We start from the raw sequence: 24,887 nt of genomic DNA, 5'->3' as shown, positions 1-24,887 counted from the left end.
GACTCTGGTTCAATTCCGGCCTTGGGTGTTTTTGTTTCAGATTTCCACATCCGCAATAATTTGCTTTTATCTTAGAAATTCCTGATATATTTCAGGGAAATATTACCAACAACATTTACAATTTTAAAGGACTGGAGTGGGTTACTGATATCATTTTATGCCGAACCTAACACCAAAATGATTATTCTGGAACATGTTTTTTTTTTGTTTATATATCCAATTCAATCCAAAGTCCAATTCAAAATCTCAGCAATTGAGACCTTCCAGATCAAGCTGACAAGACAGGGCTCTCACTTCCTGTCCTGGGCTTGATCTACATGATCCAAGCTGATTGAAACGGGCATTGCACCTTCTCCAAGGCTCAATCTCATTTGCATCTTAGCCAAAAGGCCGAGATGCCGCTTTTAAAAATTGCTTCAAATGAAGCCTCAGTGTAACATCATGACTTCAACCAAGTGCAGGATGCCAAAACTACACTTGATCTTAGCCAAATGGATTATCTACTGTTTTTGTTTCTGACGTTTCTGGGTTAAGAGGAACTGCTGCAGTCCATGTATTGTAGGTAGACCCACAGTGCTGTTAGGAATGGGGTTCCAGGATTTTGATAACTGAAGGAACTACTGTATAGTTCCAAATCAGGATGGTTGTGTCTTGGAAAGGAACTTGCAAGTGTTAATTACTGTGATTCGTACCTTCAGGACAGAGGCAGAATGAACTAACTGAAACCAAGTTAATCCCATTCCCTACTCCGACCCCTCACTGCGCATGTCCCACTCGCCGGAAATCCGGTCGGCAAACCGTGTCCGTCACTTCCGCTGCGCGTGACGTCGCGCAGGCGCTCTTTGGGCGGGCGGTTCCCCTTTAAGGCGATGTGGCTGGTCTGCGCAGGCGCGTGAGGATAAGTGGCGGCGGCGGCGGCGGGCTGCTAAAGGGAAGGTGTCTGCTCAGCTTGTGGGCCAAAGAAAACATGGGGAAGCGGGACAACCGAGTGGTGAGTATCGGCCCCGGGACCTAAACCCGGATCGGGTAAGCCGGCGGCTGGTCCGTCACCGGGCCTATAGACAGGTGAAGGTGGAGCTGGCTGAGGGGCAGTCTTGGCCCAGGGGGAGCCGCTCCCTGTTGGAGCCCGCCAGGGAACTCAAGGGCAATGGGAGCCCTTTAAAAAGAGATCAGGAGGGTGATATTGCCAATACAAAAACAAAAATGGTAAACTTGTTGATTAGTTACTTCATGGCTTGAATCCCAGGTCATTATAGGAAGTGGGATTGTCGATAGTGGAAGGGCTTTCCATAATTTTCCAATCTTCCTGAAATATGGGGGAGATGCCAAAGGATTGGAAAGTGACAAATGTCCCTTATTGAAGAAAGGTGGAGGGACAGCAATAGGAATTGCAGGCCAGTTTGTCTCAAGTCAGTGGTGCATGAGGTTTTGGAAGCAATCAGAAAAAAATAGGTACTCAATGAAGAAGAGTCAACACAGATTTGCAAGAAGCAAATGTGGGGGTAGGGCCTGGGTGGGATTGTGGTCGGTGCAGACTCGATGGGCCGAATGGCCTCCTTCTGCACTGTAGGGTTTCTATGATTTCTATGAAATTGTGCTTGACTAGTTTAATTAAATTATTTGATGAAGTAATGGAAAAGAAAGCAATGAATGTTGTCTGTTTAGGTTTTTTGGAAACATTTGACAGATTGCCACATTAAGGGTTGCTTAACAAAACTTGGGTGTGTGGAATAGGAGAGTCAGTGCTTTTGTGGAGAAAAAAAGGCTTAAGGACAAAAAAAACAGTGAGTAGCGGTAAATGGTTGTTTTCCAGTCTGGTAGGTAGTGGGTCAGACTGCTGATTTTATTTTTGGATGTATAAACAACATGGATATTGGAATGCAGAGTACAATTTCAAAATTTGCCAAACATCAGGCTGTGATAATAGCAGTTGGCAGTGGGTGGCATAGTGGCACAGCAGTTAGCAGTGCTGCCTCAGTGCCAGGAACATGGGTTTGAGTCCCAGCTTGGGTCACGGTCTGTGCAGAGTCTGCATGTGTTCGTGTGGGTTTCCTCCGGGTGCTCTGGTTTCCGCCCACAGTCTGAAAGACATGCTGGTTAGATGCATTGATCATGCTAAATTCTCCCTCAGTGTGCCCAGACAGGTGCCGGTGTGTGGTAAATAGGGTATTTTCACAGTAACTTCATTGCAGTGTTAATGTAACCCTCTTTGTGGCACAGGTATAAACTTGACTGCAACAAGATGCAGATAGGCTTGCAGAATGGGCAGAGAAGTGACAGAATTTAATACAGAGAAGTACGAAATGATGCATATTGATAAAGACAGGGAGAAGCAATTTTATACACTTAATAGCACAGTTCTAAATTGTTTGCAGGTTAAGAGGGGCCAGGGTGAGGCAAGTGGTGATGTGGTCCATGTGTCTGGATCTTTGAAGGACAGACCAGATTGAGACCATTTGGGATTTTGGTCTTTATAAATGGAGGCACTGAGTACAAAGGCAGGGAAGATTTGATTTATTATTGTCACATATATTAATATACAGTGAAAAGTGTTTCCTGTGTGCTATACAGACAAAGCATACTGTACATACAGAAGAAAAGGAGAGGGTACAGTCATAACTAGGGTGTAGAGAAAGATCAACTTAATGAGCTAGGTCCCTTCAAAAGTCTTTTGACAGCAGGGAAGAAGCTGTTCTTTAGTCGGTTGATAAGTGTCCTCAACTTTTATATCAGTTTCCTGATGGAAGAAGGTGGAAGAGAGTATATTCGGGGTTTGTGGGGTCCTTGATTATGCTGGCTGCTTTTTCCAAGGCAGCGGGAAGTATAGGCAGAATCAATGGATGGGAAGCTGGTTTGCGTGATGGACTGGACTTAGTTCACGACCTTTTGTAGTTCCTTGCAGTCTTGGGCAGAGCAGGAGCCCTACCAAGCTGTGATACAACCAAAAAGAATGCTTTCTATGGTGCATCTGTTAAAGTTGGTGAGAGTTGCAGCGGATATGCCAAATTTCATTAGTCTTCTGAGAAAGTAGAGGCATTGCTGGGCTTTCTTAACTGTAGTGTCAGCGTGGGGTGACCAGGACAGGTTGCTGATGATCTGGACACCGAGAAACTTGAAGCGCTCAGCCATTCCTAATTCATCCCCATTGATGTAGAGAAGGGCATGTCCTCCACTACGCTTCCTGAAGTTGAGGACTATCTCCTTTGTTTTGCTGACAGTGAGGAAGGCGTATTTGTCGTTACACCAGTTCACCAGGTTCTCTATCTCTTCCCTGTATTCCGTCTCATCATTGTTCGAGATCTGACCCACTATGGTGGTTTCATCAGCAAACTTGAAAGTCGAGTTGGTGGGGAATTTGGCCACACAGTTATCGGTGTTTTGAGGAGTATCGTAAGGGGCTGAGGATAGAGCCTTGTGGAGCACCAGTGTTGAGGGAAGTGGTGCCCTACCTTTATAAAACTAGTCCGATCACAACTGGAATATTTAGGAAGGATGTGAAAGCCTTCAGAGGGGACAGAGGAGATTTCCCAGAATTGTTTCAGGGTTGATGTTGCAAGGGAGATTTACAACACACGAAATAGAAGCAGGAATAGGCTATCAGACCCTTCAAGCCTGCCCTGCCATCCAATACAGTCATGGCTGATCTATGCTGGCCTCGGCTCCATTTCTGTGCCATTTCCCCATAGCCCTCTATTCCTTGATCTATCGAATATTTACGCAGCTCCACTTTAAATATTTCTAATGATCCAGCTTCCACTACCCTTTGCAGCAGAGAATTCCTGAGATTCACCACCATCTGTGAGAAGAAATTTCCAAGCACCACAACTTTAACTGACCTGTCCTTTATCTTGTAGTTATGGCCCATGTTCGAGACTCTCCCACTAGTGAAAACATCTCATCGTCTACCCTGTCAAGCCCTCTCAGGATCTTTTATGTTTGAATAAGGTCAACTCCAAGGAATACGGACCCACACTATTTAGTCTTTCTTGATAGGACAACACTCTAATTCTAGGAATTTGCCTGGTGAATCTCCTTTGGACTGTCTCCAATGTTACTATATCCTTGTTAAAGTAAAGGGACTAAAACTGTATTCCACACAGTATTTCAGGTGAGGCCTCACCAACACCCTGTACAATTGCAGCAAAACCTCCCTACTTTTTAAACTCCAACCCCTGTGTAATAAAAGCCGAAATGCTGTTTGCCGTCTTAACTACTTGTTGGACCAGCTTGCTAGCTTTTGTGTATTACGCACTAGAACCTAGATCCCTCTGTACTTCACTCACCTGCAGTCTCGCTCCATTTGATTAATAATCTGCCTTTTGCTTCCTCCTACCAAAGTGCATGAACTCTCACTTCCCCCACATTAAACTCCCATTTGCCTGGTTTTTGCTAGTCAACTAATCTATCTATATCCTGTTGCAGAATCACAATTTCCTCATCACAATCTATCTTCATATCATTATCAAATTTGGAAACCTTGCATTCTGTTTGTTCCTCCAGGTTATTAATGTAAATAGTGAACAAATGCGGGCCAAAAACGGATACTTGCGGTACTCTACTCGTTACATCTTCCACTCTGAAAAGCATCCATTTATTCCAACTCTTGTTTTCTATCTAACAGCCAGTTTTCAATCCATGCAAACACACTTCCTCCAATTCCATAGACATTTACTTTATACACCAGCCTTATGTGCAGCATCTTGTCAAATGCCTTTTGGAAATCTAAGTACACTACATCTACAGGTTCCCCACTATTCTTTCTGTTACATCCTCAAAGAATTTGAACAAATTTGTCACATGATTTACCTTTCATAAAACCATGTTGACTAGATTTGATTATAATTCAGCTTTCCTAAATGATTAGCTATTTCCTTTTTGGTTATTGATTCCAGCATCCTGCCAATATTAGATGTTAAACTAACTGGAATATCGTTCCCTGCTTTCTGCCTTTTTCCCTTTTGAACAAGGGTGTCACATTGGCTGTTTTCCAATCTTCTGGTACTCTCCAGGAATTTAGTGAGTTCCAAAATATTTCAACCAATGGGTCCACTATCTCTGCAGCCACTTCCATTAAAACCCTAGTGTGTATTTATTCAGGCCCGGCGACTTGTCCCCTTTAGCCTCCTCAGTTTCTCTGATAGTCTTTTGATTTGATTTATTATTATCACATGTATTAGTATACAGTGGTATATAATTAGTATTGTTTCTTGTGCGCTATACAAAGCATACCGTTCATAGAGAAGGAAAGGAGAGAGTGCAGAATGTAGTGTTGCAGTCATAGCTAGGATATAGAGAAAGATCAACTTAATGAGGTAGGTCCATTCAAAAGTGTAATGGAAGCAGGGAAGAAGCTGTTCTCGAGTCAGTTGGTATGTGTCCTCAGGAAAAAGGTGGAAGAGAGTATGTTGGGATGCCTGGGGTCCTTAATTATGCTGGCTGCTTTTCAGAGGCAGCGGGAAGTGTAGACAGAGTCAATGGATGGGAGGCTGGTTTGCGTGATGGATTGGGCTTCATTCACGACATTTGTAGTTTCTTGCGGTCTTGGGCAGAGCAGGAGCCATACCAAGCTGTGATACAACCAGAAAGAATGTTTTCTATGCTGCATCTGTAAAGGTTGGTGAGAGTCGTAGCAGATATGCTAAATTTCCTTAGTCTTCTGAGAAAGTAGAGGCGTGCTGGGCTTTCTTAACTGTTGTGTCGGTGTGGTAGGACCAGGACAGGTTGTTGGTGATCTGGACACCTAGAAACTTGAAGCTTTCAACCATTTCTACTTTGTTCCCATTGATATAGACAGAGGCATGTTCTCCTCTACGCTTCCTGTAGTTGATGACTATCTCCTTCATTTTGTTGACATTGAGGGAGAATTATTGTTGCCGCACCAGTTCACCAGATTCTCTATCTCTTTCCTATATTCTGTCTCGCCATTGTTTGAGATCCGACCCCCTGCAGTGGTGTCATCAGCCAACTTGAAAATCGAGTTGGAGGGGAATTTGGCCACGCAGTCATAGGCGTATAAGGAGTATAGTAGGGGGCTGAGGACACAACATTGTGGAGCACCGGTGTTGAGGATGAGCGGGAGCAGGTGTTGTTGCATATCCTTACTGATTGCGTTTGTGGTTAGGAAGTTCAGGATCCAGTTGCAGAGGGAGGAACCAAGCCCCAGGCCATGGAGTTAGGAGATGGGTTTCATAGGAAACTCATCATGTGATTGGGATTATTGTAATTTCTACATGTTATTTGAAATCAGTCCAACTGATAATTAGGGATATTTGCAATGTTTTCCACGGAGAAGACGGATGTAAAAAATTAATTTAGCATATCCGCCCTTTGTTTGCTGTTACCAATTCACCCGCATCGTTCAGTAGAGGTCCCACATTTACCTTAGCCGCCCGCTTCCAATTTATATATCCATAGAAACTCTTGCTGTTTGTTTTGATGCTGCATGCAAGTCTTCTCAAGATTCATTTTCTCCCTTCTTCTGAACTTTTTAGCCTTTTGCTGCTGGATCCTAAAAACTTCCCAGAGCTCTGGTCTACCGCTATCCCTTGCCATTTTGTACATCCTATTTTATAATTTATCATTATCCTTGACCTGTGTTAACAATGGATTTTGCCCCTCTTGTGGAAACTCTCTATTTGATTGGGATAAACGCCTGCTGAGCATTTTGGGCCAATTGTTTGAATATCTGCTATTGCTGACCTGTATCTGAGCTGGTTCACCTTAGACGACAACTCCCTCATACCATTATAATTGCCCTTATTTAAGTTGAAGACACTGGTTATGGACCTATAATGTTCACCCTCAAATTCTATCTGGAATTCTATCATTTTGTGGTCATTACTCCCTAGGGGGTCCTTAACCACAAGATCCCTTATTGATCCTTCTTCATTATAGAAAGCAAATCTAAAATAGCCTGTTCCTGGGTAGGGTCCATAACAATCTGCTCTAAAACACAATCCCTGATGACACTCCACAAATTCTTCTATGCTACCTTGTTGGTTTGGGTTGTCCAATCAGTATGCAGATTCTAATCTCCCATGATAATTGCAGTTCCCTTTGAATATGCCCTTGATATTTCCCCATTTGTGCTTTGACTTTAAACAAGTCACATTTTTGGGGGTCTGATAAACTACTTCTACCCCGCCTTTCTTCCCCTGCTATTCGTGATTTCAACCCAAACCCCCGAGTCAACATCACTGTTCGCTGCCTTTATATCACGAGTCAGCACTGCTCTGAAGCCTTCCTTAATTGACAACACTACTCCACCTCCTTTCCCCTTTTGCCTATTCTTTTGGAATATTGTATACTCTGGAATGTTGGGTATCCAGTCCAGGTTATCCTGCGATCATGTTTCTGTAATAGCTAATACATCATACTCATAGTTGCAACCTGTGCTATCAACTTACCAACTTGTTGCAAATGCTTTGAGCATTCTGATAAAATACATTTAGCTTTAATTTTTTACAGTAGTTTACAACTCTGAATTTGCTCTGTGTCGCATATTTTTGTTTGCATTTCCTGCCCTGGCCTGTCACACTCCCACTCACCTGATGAAGGGGCAGTGCTCCGAAAGCTTGTGGCTTGTGCTACCAAGTAAACCTGTTGGACTTGTTACTGTCACAGTATGACAGTCAAGGTTCCCCTCACTATTCTGTGCCACTGCTCCCTCACATACCCCTGATTGTTTGTTTTTAAACTTTCCGTTGCTGGAACCCTCCCCCCTTCTAATTAGGGCTCTTATATGAGTCCTTGCTGTAATATAATGTTAATATGATCTGTCCCTACCTGTAGTTTTCTGTTGACATTCAGACTGATCACTAACCTACACTCCACCTTTTCTTTGACTTCCTAATTTTCCAAGCAACTGAACCCTCACCTCCACTCTTCAGTTTAAAGCCCTCTCTACCTACCTAGATATAAGTTCTGCAAGAACACTGATCCCAGCATGGTTCAGATGTGGACCGTCCCACTGGTACAGCCTCAACTTTCCCCACTACTGATGCCAATGTCCCTCAAACCAATACCCAGTTCTCCCACACCATTATTAGAGCCACGCATTAATCTCTCTAATTTTACGTACCCTTTGCTAATTTGCACGTGGCTCAGGTAAGAATCCAGAGCTAATAATCTTGGAAGTTCTGTTCTTTAATTTATTGTCTAACTCCTCAAACTGCCTAGACGAAAGCTCCTTCCATGTTCTACCTACATCAATGGAACCTACATGGACCACGACCACTGGATCTTCCCCCTCCCACTGCAAGTTCATCTCCAGCCCACAGCAGATGTCCCGAACCCTGGCACTGGGTAGGCAACACAGCCTTTGAGATTCTCGATCCTGTCTACAGAGAACAATGTCTATTCCCCTGACTATATTATCCCCAACTACGACTACATTTCTCTTCTCTCCTGCCACTTGAACAACTCCCTAAACCACGGTGCCGGGGTCAGTTTCCTTATTCTTCATTCAGTCCCCTCTCTCGTCCACACAAGGAATAAGATTCTCGTGCCTGTTGGACAAGGATAAGGGCTGAGGCCCCTGAAGTGCTATCTCTTGGATCCCTCTATCTGCCTCTCTCATAGTCATATCCTCCTGTGCCTGACCACAGGCTGAAATCAAGGTAGCTAGGATAATTTCCTCCTATAGTGCAGAAGGAGGCCATTTGGCCCATCGAGTCTGCACCAACCACAATCCCATCCAGACCCTATCCCCATAACCCCATGTATTTACCCTCGCTAGTCCCTCTGACACCAAGGGGCAATTTAGCATGGCCAATCAACTTAACTCGCACTCTTTGGACTGTGGGGGGAAATCAGAGCACCCAGAGGAAGCCCATGCAGTCACAAGGAGAACATGCAAACTCCACACAGTCACCAGAGGCCAGAATTGAACCCTAGTTCACGGTGGTTAATCTAAGGGGTGTAACTGTCTCTTGAAACATAGTGTCCAGGTCCTCTCCCCCTCTCTGAAATGTCACATAATCCAAAACTCAGACTCCAACTCATCAGCTCTGAGCAGCAGTTCCTCGAGCAACCAACACTGTGCCAGGACAGCACAGTGGTTAACACTGCTGCCTCACAGCGCCAGGGACCTGGGTTCAATTCCCGGCTTGGGTCATAGTCTGTGTGGAGTTTGCACGTTCTCCCTGTGTCTGTGCGGGTTTCCTCCGGGTACTCTGGTTTCCTCCCACAGTCCGAAAGACGTGCCGGTTAGGTACATTGGCCAGGCTAAATTCTCCCTCAGTGTACCCAAACAGGCACCGGCGTGTGGTGACTAGGGGCTTTTCACAGTAACTTCATTACAGTCTGACCGTAAGCCTACTTGTGACACTAGTAAATAAACTTTAAGCTTTAAATTTACCACAGATGTGTTCACGAGGAATCATGATGGGTCCACCTGCTCCCACATCATGCAGGAACAACACATCACCTGGCCCTCCATCCCTATTTTATTTAATATTGATTTGTTTTTATTTCAACTGGTTTTCAGCTGTTTAATCTGTAAAATATTTCCCTTATTATCTTTAATCTGAAAGCAATTTAGAATAGGTAATTCAAATTAGCGGTTACTTACCAGCCAATGAAGTTACCATTTTCCTGTAATGTCACAGCATCCCCCTTACAGGTCCGGCTGTCTCTGTTCCCAGAACGTGAGCCCTCTGCTCTTTATTGAAGTCTCATCTCTCTCCCCATGCTCTTTATTGAAGAGGAATTTGATCGAAGTGCACAAGAATGAGACCAGTTTAATTGTGTACAAAGAAAAGCTGTACCCATTGGTTGCTTGCATATGGATTAGAGGGCATGAATTTAAGATTTCAGGGAAGAAGGGGGCACAGTGGTTTACGCTGCTGCCTCAGTGTCAGGGACCCAAGTTCGATTCCTGGTTTGGGTCACTGTCTGTGCAGAGTCAACCATTGCTCCCCTTATCAATCAAGAACCCAGCTATCTTGTCTTAAATGTACTCCATGACCTGGCCTCCCCAGTCTTCTGTGGCAATGAATTCCATAGATTCACCACCCTCTGGCTGAAGAAATTCCTCCTCATCTAAGTTCTACAAGGTTGTCTCTCTACTCTGAGGCTGTGCACTACGATCCTAGTCTCCCCTACTAGTGGAAACATCTTCTCACGTCCCAGGCCCTTTATTAATCTGTAAGTTTCAGTGAGATTTCCCCCACACCTCATCCTTCTAAACTCCATTGAGTGCAGACCCAGAGTCCTCAGATGCTCCTAATCAAGTTTTTCATTCCAGGGATTATACTCGTGAACCTCCTCTCCAAGGCCAGCTCAACCTTCCTTCGAAATGGGCCCAAAATTGCTTGCAATATTCTAAATGTGGTCTCTCCAAAGCCTTTTAAAGCCTCAGCAGTGCATCCCTGCTTTTGTATGCTAGTCCTTTCGAAATGAATGCTAACATTGCATTTGCTTTCCTAACTACCAAGTCAACCTGCAAGTTAACCTTAAGAGAATCTTGAACTAGGACTCCCTGCACTTCTGATTTCTGAATTCTCTGCCCATTTAGAAAATTGTCTACACCGCTATTCTTCTTACCAGAGTGCATAACCTCACTTCCCCATGTTGTATTCCATCTGCCACTTCTTTGTCCACTGTTTTAACCTGTCCAAGTCCTTTTGCAGCCTCTTTAATACTACCTGTCCCTCCGCCTATCTTTCTATTATCTGCAAACTCTAGATTATTGATGTATAAAGTGAAAAGTTGTGGTCCCAACACTGACCCCTGCGGAACTCCTCAAGTCACCAGCTGCCCCATCCTGAAAAGGGCCCTTTTAATCCCTGCTGTCTGCCTTCTACCAACCAGTCAATCTTCTATTCATGTTAGTACTTTACTTCTAACACCATAGGCACATATCTTACTCAGCAGCCTCCTGTGTGGCACCTTGTCAAAGGCCTTCTGGAAACCCAAGTAATAACATCCACTAGCTCTCCTTTGTCTAACCTGCTTGTTATGTCCTCAAAGAATTCTAACAGATTTGTCAGGCATGACCACCCCTTGATGAAACTATGCTGACTTCGCCCTATTTTACCATGCACCTCCAAGTATTCCAAATTTTCATCCTTAATAATGGACTCTCAAATCTTATCAACGACTGAAGTCAGACTAACCGGCCTGTAATTTCCTGTCTTTTGCCTCCCTCCCGTCTTAAACAGGGGTGTTACATTAGCAATTTTCCAGTCCTCTGGGACCCTCCCTTACTCCAGTGATTCCCGAAAGATCACTACTAATGCCTCCACTATCTCTTCACCTATCTCCTCAGAACTCTGGGGTGTAGTCCAGCTGGTCCAGGTAATTTATCCACCTCCAGACCTTTCAGTTTCCCAGCACCACCTTCTTAGTAATGGCCACCATACTTTCCTCTGTCCTCTTGATTTGAATTTTTGGTATGTTACTGGTGTCTTCCACTATGAAGACTGCCGCAAAGTACGTATTCAGTTCCTCCTCCATTTCATTGTTCCCCCTTACTACTTCTCCAGTGTCATTTTCCAGTGGCCCAATGTCCACTCTTGCCTCTCTCTTACCCTTTATATATCTAAAATAAAACTCTTGCAATCTTCTTTTATATTCCTGACTAGCTTACCCTCATATTTCTTCTCTTTTCCATCTCCCCTCCACCTTATTTCTTTTTTAGTTGTCCTCTGTTGGTTTTTAAAGGCTTCCCACTAATCTTCGCTACATTGCGTGCTTTTTCTTTTACTTTTATGCTGTCCCTGGCTTCCCTCGTCATGATGTGGAGATGCTGGCGTTGGACTGGGGTAAGCACAGTAAGAAGTCTCTCAACACCAGGTTAAAGTCCAACAGGTTTATTTGGTAGCAAATACCATAAGCTTTCGGAGCAATGCTCCTGACGAAGGAGCATTGCTCCGAAAGCTTATGGTATTTGCTACCAAATAAACCTGTTGGACTTTAACCTGGTGTTGTGAGACTTCTTACTGTGCTTCCCTCGTCAGCCATAGTTGCCTCATCCTCCCCTTAGTATTCTTCTTTGTTGGGATGAAATTTTGCTGTGTCTCCTGAATTGCTCCTAGAAGCTCCTGCCATTGCTGTTCCACCTTCTTTCCCACTAAGTTCCTCTCCCAATCTCTAGCTCTTCCCTTAATCCTCTTTTAGTTGCTTTTACTCAACTGTAAAACCAGTACATCTGATTCCAGCTTTTCTCCCTCAAGCTGCAGGGTGAGTTCTATCATATTATGGTCACTGCCTCACAAGGGTTCCTTCATCTTAAGCTCCCTTATCAAGTCTGCCTCATTACACGTCACCAAATCCAGAATTGCCTGTTCACTAGTAGGGTCCACCACAAGCTGCTTGAAAAAGCCATCTCTTAGACATTCCATGAGTTCCTTTTCTTCAGATCTACTACCAACCTGATTTTCCCAGTCCACCTGCATATTGAAGTCCCCCACTGCAACCTTGCCTTTCTTGCTGCCTTTTTTATCTCCTGGTGCATTTTGTGCCCCACATCTTGACTACAGCTCGGTGGCCTGTACATAACTCCCATCGCTGTCCAACCTTTGCGGTTGCTCAACTCTACCCACACAGATTCTACATCTTCTGACCCATGTCGTTTCTTGCTATCGATCTGATTTTATTTCTTAATAACAAGGTGACCCCACCCATCTGCCCACTTGTCTGTCTTTTTGATAGGATATTTAGCTCCAGCCATGATCCACTTGCAACCACGTCTCTGTGATGCCCACAACACCGTATCTGCCAATTTCAATCTGCGCTATAAGGTCATTTACCTTATTTTGTATATTGCACACATTCAAATACAACACCCTCAGTCCTGCATTAACTGTCCCCTTATCTACTGTGCCTGAAGTTAGATTCCTAAACCTTTTCAAACATCACGTCCTATGATTACTTGTTCGAGAGACTTTGATAGCATCTCCTGAACTCTCCTTCCTTTTAACTTTATTCATAATTTTTCATGCAGTTGAACCTACCTCCCCACATGCTAACCTGCTGTCTCCCACCCCACTGGGAATAGGACTGACTAGATTGCTCTGAATGCCATCACAGACTCGATGGGTTGATTGGCCTCCTCACATTAATGGAGGAGGGTTATATACTTGACAATCTAGGGAAACTAATAATGAATCGGGGACCGTAATTCTCTATACCAGAACACTATTATGAAAAAATAATGACACTGAAAACTAACGTTCTTGTGACCACTCCGGAGTGTTAAAGGGAATAGGTGGGGAAATTGCAGATTTTGTAGCATGATTGTTAGATTGTTAAATTGCAATTGCAACTCATTTATGAAAGAGAAAGGAGACAAACTAGGAAATTATAGACCTATTTGGCATCTGATGTGGGGAAAATATTGGAATCTAAAATTAAGGACAGTATGACCTACATATTTCAGCTAATTTAAGAGAACCAACATGTGTTTGTAATGAACAGGTCATATCTAATGAACCTAATATTTTTGGGGGAAGTAACTAAAGAAGCCAGGAGAAATGTCAATGCATGGAATTTATTTTGATTTCCAGAAGCATTCAATAAGGATCCACCTATCAGACTGTTTAAAAATAAGCTCCTGGAATTGCTTGGGCTGTTTAAAATGTGAAAAAGGAATCCTGTGTATGCACTCAAATTGGAAGGAGGTGACCAGTGGTATGCCACAAATTTCTTTGCTGGGACCTCAACTATTTGTTATATTTATTAATGACTTCGATAATGCAATAGAAATTCATATTGTCAATGACACAAAGATGAATGACATAGTAAGTAGTGTAGATATGTGAATAAAATTAAAAAGACAACTGATAGATTATACGAGTGGGTGAAAGCGAGGCAGCTAAATTTTAATGCCAGTAAGTGTGAGGTTAACCATTTTGAACTAAAAAGATTTTTCCAACCTTTATTTGAATGGTGAAAGACTAGAAACAGTAGAGGTCCCAGGTGATTTAGAAGCCCAGTTCATGAAAATGTAGTCAGGTAAAAAGATGATCAAAAGTTCTAATGGAATGCTTTGTATGCCCTGGAATATCGTTGGTAATCGCGTGTTTTGTGGATTGGTTTTATTCATGAGATGTGGATGCTGTTGGCAAGGGCAGCATTTATGGCTCATCCCTAATTAACCTTGAAATGAGAGGTTTACTGGGGCATTTCGGAGAGGAGTTGAGCTGCATCTACATAACTGGAGATCCTGTGGATCACATGCAGGCCAGACCAGGTAAAGGATGGCAGATTTCCTTCCCTAAAGGACACTAATGAATGATTTTTACCACAATCAATTGCAGTTTCATGGTATTCTTGATTTTATTCCAGATTTATTAATTTAAATTCTATCAAATGCGTTGGTGGGATTTGAATACATGTAGCTGGGGCATTAACTTGGGTATCTGAATTACTAGTCCAATGGTATAATCACCATACCAACATCTACTTCAAATTTGAAACAAATGAATTGAGTAGATAGAGAAAAACATTTTGTGCAGATGAGGATGTCTAGGAAAAGGGAACATAATCTTAAAATCAAGGATGGGCCATGCAGGAGAGAAGTCGTGAAAAAGTGGTGGAAGTTTAGAACTCCCCACATAGCAGTAAACATGAACTCAATTAATAATTTTAGATCTGAGATTGATAAATGTATTTCTAGCCAAGGATTAAACAAAGCCAAGACAGGTGGATGGAGTTAGGATATCGATCAGCCATGATCCCATTTAAGAATGGAACAGGCTGGAGGGGCTGAATGTCCAACTCCTGTCCCAGTGGTCCTGTTAGTGTCAGTGGTCTCTATATGTAGCCTTCTGGATCAGCAAGTTGATTTTAATACATTCTCCTATTCCTATCAAGTGGCGATATGATGAATTTGGCCTTCTCAGTAAACCATTTGGAAAGCCCAGGGATTGGGGCGAAGCGAAGCTCGAGTTTGGCAGGCGCAGAGTGGTTGTTGAAGGGCAAGTTGGACAAGGGTTTGGTAGGCCCAAAAGGGTGGGGAGAAGCGGAGCTGGAGTTTGGCAGGTCTGGAGGGTGGATGGGGGTGGGAGCAGCCGTATATATGTACTCTGGTGTGGTAGTGAGGTAGATTTGTCACTATGCATTATTTATTGACTTGTCAAGTCAAAAGGAAGTGCAATGTTTAAACTTGTGCACTGGAAGAGAACATGGGAATATTGATGATTTCTGATCACGAGCAATAAAAAATTTACTGGATTCTTTGCCAGACACACATTTCTTTATTCAGTGAGATGTTACACTAAAATGCAAGATGTTGCAATACTTGATCATTGCAACGAAAAAAACTTATGCCTCAAGAATTTTCTTAAACAATCCAATGTCAGCATAGAGAATCAAATATGCAGTTATTGTGAAACTTGTTACTGATTTGAAATGGGCTGCGCGTTAGAACAGTGGTTAGCACTGCTGCTTCACAGCTCCAGGGACCTGGGTTCGATTCCCGGCTCGGGTCACTGTCAGTGTGGAGTTTGCACATTCTCCTCGTGTCTGCGTGGGTTTCCTCCGGGTGCTCTGGTTTCCTCCCACAGTCCAAAGATGTGCGGGTTAGGTTGATTGGCCATGATACAATTGCCCCTTAGTGTCCTGGGATGCGTAGGTTAGAGGGATTAGGGGATAAAATATATGAGGATATGGGGGTAGGGCCTGGGTGGGATTGTGGTCGGTGCAGACTCGATGGGCCGAATGGCCTCTTTCTGCACTGTAGGGTTCTATGATCTATGATTCTATGATTAACCAAAGTACTTTTGGGAAATGGACTTTTAGATTAATTAGTATTCTAAAATTAATTTGACAGTTTGCTGCTGTTGCTAATTCAGATGGGTATGTTTTTTCTTTCTGATATGAGTTCTTCATTGAATCAAACACGAATGAAATTCTTGCAAAATAGGATATAATAGGATAAAAATAAATGTTATGGGACCTGCTTTAACAGAATGCAACTAGCTAGCCAGGAGGGATCAGTGGAGCCTGCGTCGAGCCTGTTCCACCATTGATTATGATCATGGCTGATCGTCAAATTCAATATCCTGATTCCCCCCCCCCATATCCCTTGATCTCTTTAGCCCCAAAAGCTATATCTAATTTCATCTTGAAATCGGACAACATTTTGGCCTCAACTACATTCTGTGGCAGTGAATTCCACACATTCATCACCCTCTGGGTGAAGAAATTTCTCCTCACCTCAGTTCCCTTGTCTTCAAACTATGACCCCTAGTTCTGGACTCCCCCACCATTGAGAACATTCTTTCTGAATCTACCCTGTCTAGGTAAGTTGATGGAAAAGGTCCTTAGGGATGGGATTTACGACCATTTAGAAAGATGCGGATTAATCCGGGATAGTCAGCACGGATTCGTGAAGGGCAAGTCGTGCCTCACAAATTTGATAGAATTTTTTGAGGAGGTAACTAAGTGTGTTGATGAAGATAGGGCAGTTGATGTCATATACATGGATTTTAGTAAGGCGTTTGATAAAGTCCCCCATGGTCGGCTTATGATGAAAGTAAAGAGGTGTGGAATAGAGGGAAAGTTGGCCGATTGGATAGGTAACTCGCTCTCTAATCGAAGACAGAGGGTGGTGGTGGATGGAAAATTTTCGGACTGGAGGCAGGTTGCTCGTGGAGTGCCACAGGGATCAGTGCTTGGTCCTCTGCTATTTGTGATTTTTATTAATGACTTGGAGGAGGGGGCTGAAGGGTGGATCAGTAAATTTGCTGATGACACCAAGATTGGTGGAGTAGTGGATGAGGTGGAGGGCTGTTCTAGACTGCAAAGAGACATAGATAGGATGCAAAGCTGGGCTGAAAAATGGCAGATGGAGTTTAACCCTGTTAACTGTGAGGTCATTCATTTTGGTAGGACAAATTTAAATGTGGATTACAGGGTCAAAGGTAGGGTTCTGAAGACTGTGGAGGAACAGAGAGATCTTGGGGTCCATATCCACAGATCTCTAAAGGTTGCCACTCAAGTGGATAGAGCTGTGAAGAAGGCCTATAGTGTGTTAGCTTTTATTAACAGGGGGTTGGAGTTTAAGAGCCGTTGGGTTATGCTGCAACTGTACAGGACCTTGGTGAGACCACATTTGGAATTTTGTGTGCAGTTCTGGTCACTTCACTGTAAGAAGGATGTGGAAGCGCTGGAAAGAGTGCAAAGGAGATTTACCAGGATGCTGCCTGGTTTGGAGGGTAGGTCTTATGAGGAAAGGTTGCGGGAGCTAGGGCTGTTCTCTCTGGAGTGGAAGAGGTTGAGGGGAGACTTAATAGAGGTTTATAAAATGATGAAGTGGATCGATAGAGTGAACGTTCAAAGACTATTTCCTCGGGTGGATGGAGCTACTACAAGGGGACATAACTATAGGGTTCATGGTGGGAGATATAGGAAGGATGTCCGAGGTAGGTTCTTTACTCAGAGAGTGGTTGGGGTGTGGAATGGACTGCCTGCAGTGATAGTGGAGTCAGACACTTTAGGAACATTTAAGCGGTCCAAAGATGTGCGGGTTAGGTTGATTGGCCATGCTAAAATTGCCCCTTAGTGTCCTGAGATGCGTAGGTTAGAGGGATGAGCGGGTAAATGTGTAGGGATATCCGAGTAGGGCCTGGGTGGGATTGTGGTCGGTGCAGACTTGATGGGCCGAATGGCCTGTTTCTGCACTGTAGGGTTTCTATGATTGGATAGGCACATGGAGCACACCAGGGTGATAGGGAGTGGGATAGCTTGATCTTGGTTTCAGATAAAGCTCGGCACAACATCGTGGGCTGAAGGGCCTGTTCTGTGCTGTACTGTTCTATGTTCTAACCCTGTTAGAATTGTATAAAATTCTATGAGATCCCCTCTCACTCTCCTAAACTCCAGTGAATGTAATCCTAACCATCGTAGCCTCCCCTCATGACAGACCTGCCATCCCAGGAATCAGCCTGGTAAACCTCTGCTATACTCCCTCTATAGCAAGGATATCCCACCTCCGATAAGGACACCAAAACTGTACGCAATATTCCAGGTGTGGCCTCACCAACACCTTGTACAACTGCAGCAAAACATCCCTGTCCTCAAATCCTCTTACTATGAAGGCCAACATACCATTTGCCTTCTTTACTGCCTGCCGTACCTGCATGCTTACTGTCAGCGACTGATGCCCAAGGACTCCAATGTCTCGTTGAGTATCCACCTTTCAATTTACACCCATTCAAGTAATAATTTGGAGTTTGGTGAATTGTCACCGGTTTTCATTCATGATTTCCTGGCAAAGAAGGGGGGGGCCTGTGGACCCAGGGTTTCTCTGTTGTAAGGCTGTTGGAGTGGCTAAGTTGAGTGAATGGGAGGGTGTTCAGGAAGAGGGGTTTGTATGTGTAGTGGGGGGAGAGGTGATGATTACAAAGTGTGTGTTATGGAGGTGTGAGGAACTTCACTGAGTAGGCTTTACTAATGAGTGTATCAAAAAGTAACATTAATAAAGTACTTGCTATATGAACTTTATTACTATAAGATGTGCTTATTGCAGCTTTTTGTGTCTGGGGTCACATTAATTTTTAAGAGTTTGTTTTTATATATTTATTCATGGGATGTTGGAATACTGTCAAAACCAGCATTTATTGCCTATCTCCAATTGTCATAGAGAAGGTGCTGGTGAGCTTTAAAAAAAAAGGTTACACTGGAAAATAGTTTGTGAATCATAGAATCCCTACAGTGCAGAAGGAGGCCATTCAGCCCATCGAGCCTGCACCGACAACAATTCCACCCAGGCCCAAACCCTGTGACCCCACATATTTACCCTGCTAATCTCCCTAACACTCAGGGGAAATTTAGTATGGCCAGTCCATCTAACCTGCAAACCTTTTGGACTGTGGGAGGAAACCGGAGCACCCAGGGGAAACCCATGCAGGCACAGGGAGAATGTCTGTGGAGTTTGCGCAGGGAGAATGAGCAGACTGCACACAGACAATCACCCGAGGCTGGAATTGAAGCTGGGTCTCTGACGCTGTGAGTCAGCAGTGCTAGCCACTGTGCCGCCCAAAGTGAAGCACTGCTGAGGTCCTTTGCTCTGCTTCACATGTATGCAATCCAGCAAGGTCATGTTCTGTTGTTGGTATACGCAATACAGGATGAAGTCCAAACTAACTGCATTGAATGCTGAGGTCAGTCTGGTGATTAGAGTTAAAGTTTATTTATTAGTCACAAGTAGGCTTGCATTAACACCGCAATGAAGTTACTGTGAAAATCCCCCTGGTCCCCACACTCCGGCACCTGTTCAGGTACACTGAGGGAGAATTTAGCATGGCCAATGCACCTAACCTGCACATCTTTGGACTGTGGGAGGAAACCAGAGCACCCGGAGGAAACCCACACAGACACTGGGAGAACATGCAAACTCCACACAGGCAGTGACCCAAGCCGGGAATCAAACCTGGGTCCCTGGTGCTGTGAGGTGGCAGTGATAACCACTGTACCACCCAATGCTGCCCAGACAGTGATTAGATATAAATACGTAAGTCCACTTATCTCAGTTGTAATAGATGGTAAATGCGGAGAAAACTAATGTTTCTACACTTTTTTAAGTTGAATAATTCGATCCATTTGATGTGGTTTAGAAGCATTTGCATTCCCTACAGATCCTAAAATGAATCTTAAAATAGAGCACTGACAAATGGTCATCCTGACTCGAAATATTAGCTCTGTTCTTTCTCCACAGATGCTGTCAGACCTGCTGAGATTTTCCAGCATTTTCTGCTTTTGTCATAAAATGACAATCCCTCCCTTAAACACTTGAGCTGCATCTACACCACACGGACTGTAGCAGTTCAAGAGGCAGTTCAGCACCTCCTCCTCCAGGGTATTTGGGGATGAGCAACAATGCTGGTCTTGCCAGTAGCCCTCTTATCCAAAGAATAAATAACTAACAGTGCTGCTTCAAACCCAGCACCAAAGGTGACTGTGAACACCAGCATCATTATACCTCTCTCACCTATTGCTGCAGATCTTTGATCCCTCCTGCATTTTCCGATACATGTTGTGTGAGTGGATCATTGTGGTGGTGGTTTGCACTGAGCCACCACTGCTGTCCGTGATCCACTCGCTAGAGAGCAAAGTTACTAGGATAGCTAGGGCTGCAGTCTGTCGCCGCTGACTATATTCAAAGGCACATGCCCCATAGCTACCATACAGACATTCAGCTGTCAGAATACAGGGTCTTGCTGCTCATTTACTTGCCTTGATATTTTCACCATTAACTTTGTGTGGCATTTTAAAAAGACAACTGCCCCATCAACTATCCCATGAAACCACAAAAAGGAATGTTGGAATTTAGCTTGCAATTGCTTTTTTTTCCTTTAACAAGTGGCATTGTGGCACAGTGGTTAACACTACTGCCTCAGTACCAGAGACCCGGGTTTGATTCCGACTTGGATAACTGTGTGGAGTTTACGCGTTCTCTTCAAGTCTGCGTGGGTTTCCTCCGGGTGTTCTGATTTCCTCCCAGTCCAAGGATGTGCAGGTTAGGTAGATTAGCCATGCTAAATTGCCCCTCGGTATCCAGGGATGTGTAGGTTAGGTGGATATGCCATGGTAAATGCGTGAGGTTACCAATGGGAGGGTTGGGGCTGGGTAATATGCCCTTTTGGAGAGTTAGCGCAGATCCAATGGGCTGAATGGCCTCTTGCTGCACTGTAGGGATTCTGTAGTTCAAAGTCTATTTTTATCACAGTTCCATGTCACACCTGTGTGTTGTGTACCTGATGGGACATGGTCAGTTGGCTATAGAGAACAGCTATGGCCTTTGATAGGCTGCCTAAGCATTTTGCAATCAGCAGAGTATCAAAGTTACCATTTAAACTGGAGGTTTAAAAGGCCATTATCCTTAGCACCCTCTTGTTTAGGTGAGAAATGAAGACAATGTTTAGAAGCCACACCCAACAACTGGAAACATTTTGTAGTGTGCCATCTACAAGATTCACTGCGAGAACTCACCAAGCCTCAGACAGCACCTTCCAAGCCCATGATCACTACCATCTAGAAGGACAAAGGCAGCAGACACATGGGAGCACCACCACCTGGAAATTCCTCTCCAAGCCACCTACACCCAGGCATGGAAATATGTTGCCATTTCTTCATTGTTGTTGAAATGAAATCGTGATACTCCCTCCCTTACAGCACTGTGGGTGTACCACATGGACTACAACGGCTCAAGAAGGCAGTTTGCCACCACCTTCCCGAGGGCAGTTAGGGATGGGCAATAAATGCTAGCCTAGCTAGTGATACTCGCGCCCCAAGAATGAATTTAAAGAGTTTCCAGTGGAATTCACATTCTTTGTTAACTTTACCAGTTGCTTCAATAATATTTTTACTATGGGTGGCAAACCTGTGCGATAAGCAGATTATAAAAATGTCTCTTTAAAACTAAGTCAACAGCATAGATTAGATAAATGGACCGTGAATGTCGTCTTGGATAAGCAGATGGTATGCTAATACCTTTGTTTTATTATTTAATGCTTACAAAAATTAATATTTATAAGTCCTTTCTTCAGTTGTCTGAATAATACCTCCTGTTTTTAGGCCTTTGTTAATCCAGTAGCTCTTGCAAGAGCTCGAGGCCCTGCTCCTTCTTCAGGACCTTCTATACAAGATTACTTGAGTCGACCAAGACCTACTTGGTAAGAAACAGAAAATCATTTCATATGTGCAATATTGTTTGTTAATTTCTTTCATTTGTAACGAGGAGTGATGAGTTTGTGGAGTACACAAGAAATAAAAGCTGGAGTAGGCCACCATGCCCTTCAAGCCTGCCCTGCCATTCAGTACCCTCATGGTTGATCTATGCTGGCCTCAGCTCCTTTTCTGTGCCATTTCCCCTTCGCCCTCTATCCCTTCATCTATCAAATGTATATTTACCCACCTCCACTTTAAATCTAATAATCCTCCACTATTTTTGGGGCAGAGAATTCAGAGATTCACCACCCTCTGAGAAGAAATTTCTACGCACCTCAGTTTTAAATGACCGACTCTTTATCTTGTAGCTATGTCCCCTTGTTCAAGCCTCCCCGACTAGTGAAAATATCTCACCATCCACCCTGTCAAGCCCCCTCAGGATCTTATATATTTGAATAAGGTCACCCCTCACTCTTCTAAACTCCAAAGAATACAGACCCAGACTATTTAGTCTCTCTTGATAGGACAACTCTCTAATCCCAGGAATTTGCCTGGTGAATCTCCTTTGGACTGCCTCCAAGGGTACTATATCCTTTCTAAGGTAAGGGGACCAAAACTGTATTCCAGCACAGTATTCCAGGTGAGGCTCACCAACACTCTGTACAATTGCAACAAAACCTCCCTATTTTTAAGCTCCGACCCCCTTGCAATAAAGGCCAAGATGCCTTTTGCTGTCTTAACTACTTGTTGGACATGTTTGCTAGTTTTTTGTGACTCGCACACTTGAACACCCAGATCCCTCGGTACTTCACTCACTTGCAGTCTCTCTCCATTTAGATAGTCTGCCTTTTGCTTCCTCCTACCAAAGTGCATGAACTCACACTTCCCCCACATTAAACTCCATTTGCCAGGTTTTTGCCAGTCACCCAATCTACCTCTATCCTGTTGTGGAATCACAATATCCTCATCACAACCTGCCCTTCCACTGATCATTGTATCATCAGCAAATTTGAAAACCTTACACTCTGTTCCTTCGTGTAGGTTATTAATGTAAATAGTGAACAATTGCAGGCCAAGGACTGATCTCTGCAGTACTCCACTTGTTATATTTTTCCACTATGAAAAGGACCCATTTATTCCAACTCTCTGTTTTCTATGTGATGTACCATTTATAATGTTTCAATATTAAAGAAATATATAAATGCGCTATTTTCCATAAACCAGCAAAACTCTTAATTTCCAAAGCATTTTTAATTTTAAATTACAAATAAGTGGATAAATTTGCAATTCAATCCCACGTGTATATGTTTAAAATTGTCTTAGATTCATAAAGCAATTCTGACTTTCCAAAATGGATACTTGATCGTTATTGCTGCATGCGTTGACTTTCATCTAGTATTGCTAAGTAATCTCCTTTTGAATTCCACATGGAAACACTGTTTGTGCATCCTAGGGGCTGCTGCTGGAATTATTCATCTGTTCCATTACGACTTGTGCTGTTAAATGTGTAAACAACTCGCCTGATTTGCATCACCCATTTACTGTTTCAGTTTATTGCACTCAAATATTTTTGGCAAACATCCTATATTTTAAATACTTTGCAGCTATTTTCCATTATTGTCATTAACATTGGTGTGTCTGCTGCAGTGCATATTTAGGGAAGAATTGAGGTCAGGGTATTTCTTTGGAATCAAGGCTGTGAAAAGTCTTTAATACTGGTAGAGAGTGCGTATTTTGTAGAAGAAATACTCTTGGCAAGGATTCATGCTTGCTGCCCAAAAAGAGGCCTTGTATACATCCATGGAAGAGATGTAAAAGGACAGCATGTTATAAACTGGAGGGAAAATTCCATGCCTATTAGTCATACTTGGCACAATTATATTAAGAAGTACTTTCTAATTTATAGGATGCTGGGATGTTCATGATCTGGTATTTAAATACAAAGGAGACTTTATTCAAAGTACACCCCTTTCCATCAAAAATATAAGAAATTAATACCAAAATGTTGGGGGATTTTTAAAACTGGAATCCCATCATTTTTTTTCAACCCTGGTTTCCAAAATTGAACAACGCTCGGTAGTTTGAAAGTAAATTTGTCCCCTTTATTTGCTATGGAACTGGCTTGGGATGAAGGGATTTACACCACAAGAACAGAAATAGGCCATTTAGCCCCTCAAGGCTTTTTCGCCATTCAACAGGATCACAGCTGATCGAAGAACCATCTCCATATACCGGCCCTGGCCTATATCCCAGAATACTTTTTTAGCCAGCTAAAGACTATCAATCTCAGATTTAAAATGATCAATTGAGTTAGCATCAATTGCCATTGTGGAAAGGATTTCCAACCTTTCACACACTCTGTGTAGCAGTGTTTCCTAATTTCACTCTTGGAAGGTTTGCTTGACTTTTTAGACCATGCTCCCTACTCCTACGTTTCCCAAAGGATGAAATTGTTTATCTGTATCTAGCCTATATGTTCCCCTTAATATCCTGAAAGCTTCAGCCAAGCCTCCTGTTCTCTTCTAAATTCCAAGGAATATATCCCTAATTTGTCTAATCTTTCCTCCTTTGGAGATTAAATCTTTGGAGTCCAGATATAATTTCACTATAACTTGCATTACTTAGTATCCTAGAAGAGACTGAATCCTCTCAGGTTCTTCATGCTGGCAAGGCAGCTGACATTTTTAAGAGTTGAAGAATTGTGAGCATATCATCTATCTTAAAAATGCGGTGTTTTGAAGGAAATGTAATGGTATAGGGTTTTTCTCTAAAGGCAATCTGACCTATTTACCGAACAGATAGAAATTTATATGATCCCTGAGTTCATTTATTATTTTAAAAAGTCAGTGTTTTCCAAATTTTGTTCCATTCATAACTCAGGCCACCTAAAATTGATATGCATGTACGACAAAAGATTTCTGCATGTTAAATTTAAGTGATCTTAATTTCTAATATTCTTTATATAGAATATTTCCATGCAAATTTTCCCCTAAAGCACCTCGCCAAGTGGTCATTATTTATGTTCGAGTCTTGACTGTATGTTTAACACTCTGCAGCAGATATTTCCCAGAACTGTATTTTTTCTTCACCAAGACAAACGATCACTTGCACCCCCGGAATGCAAAAATTGGGCTTCCAACATCTCTTGATATCAATTCCACACGGATAAAGTGCAAGCACCTCATCCATGTGCTGTTGTCGGCTGACATTCGAACATGCTCCTCCTTGGATAGCAATAATGATTCTAACTATTTCTTTCACACTAACGGGTT

At 43.1% G+C, this 24,887-nt stretch overlaps 1 protein-coding gene across 1 annotated transcript in view; it reads left to right on the top strand.

The window, feature by feature from the left end:
- The first annotated feature begins 856 nt into the window (after positions 1–856).
- Positions 857–24,887, top strand: part of fam133b (family with sequence similarity 133 member B) — a 62,904-nt gene continuing 38,873 nt past the window's right edge. Inside the window, exons 1-2 of the mRNA XM_078239004.1 lie at positions 857–991; positions 21,523–21,620. Coding sequence (XP_078095130.1) covers positions 968–991; positions 21,523–21,620 — 122 coding nt within the window. The 5' untranslated portion in view covers positions 857–967. The remainder of the gene's footprint in view (positions 992–21,522; positions 21,621–24,887) is intronic.

Source organism: Mustelus asterias, chromosome 2, assembly GCF_964213995.1.
Source record: "Mustelus asterias chromosome 2, sMusAst1.hap1.1, whole genome shotgun sequence".
In the NCBI taxonomy this organism is placed as follows: domain Eukaryota; kingdom Metazoa; phylum Chordata; class Chondrichthyes; order Carcharhiniformes; family Triakidae; genus Mustelus; species Mustelus asterias.
This window is presented reverse-complemented; position numbering and strand designations above follow the sequence as displayed.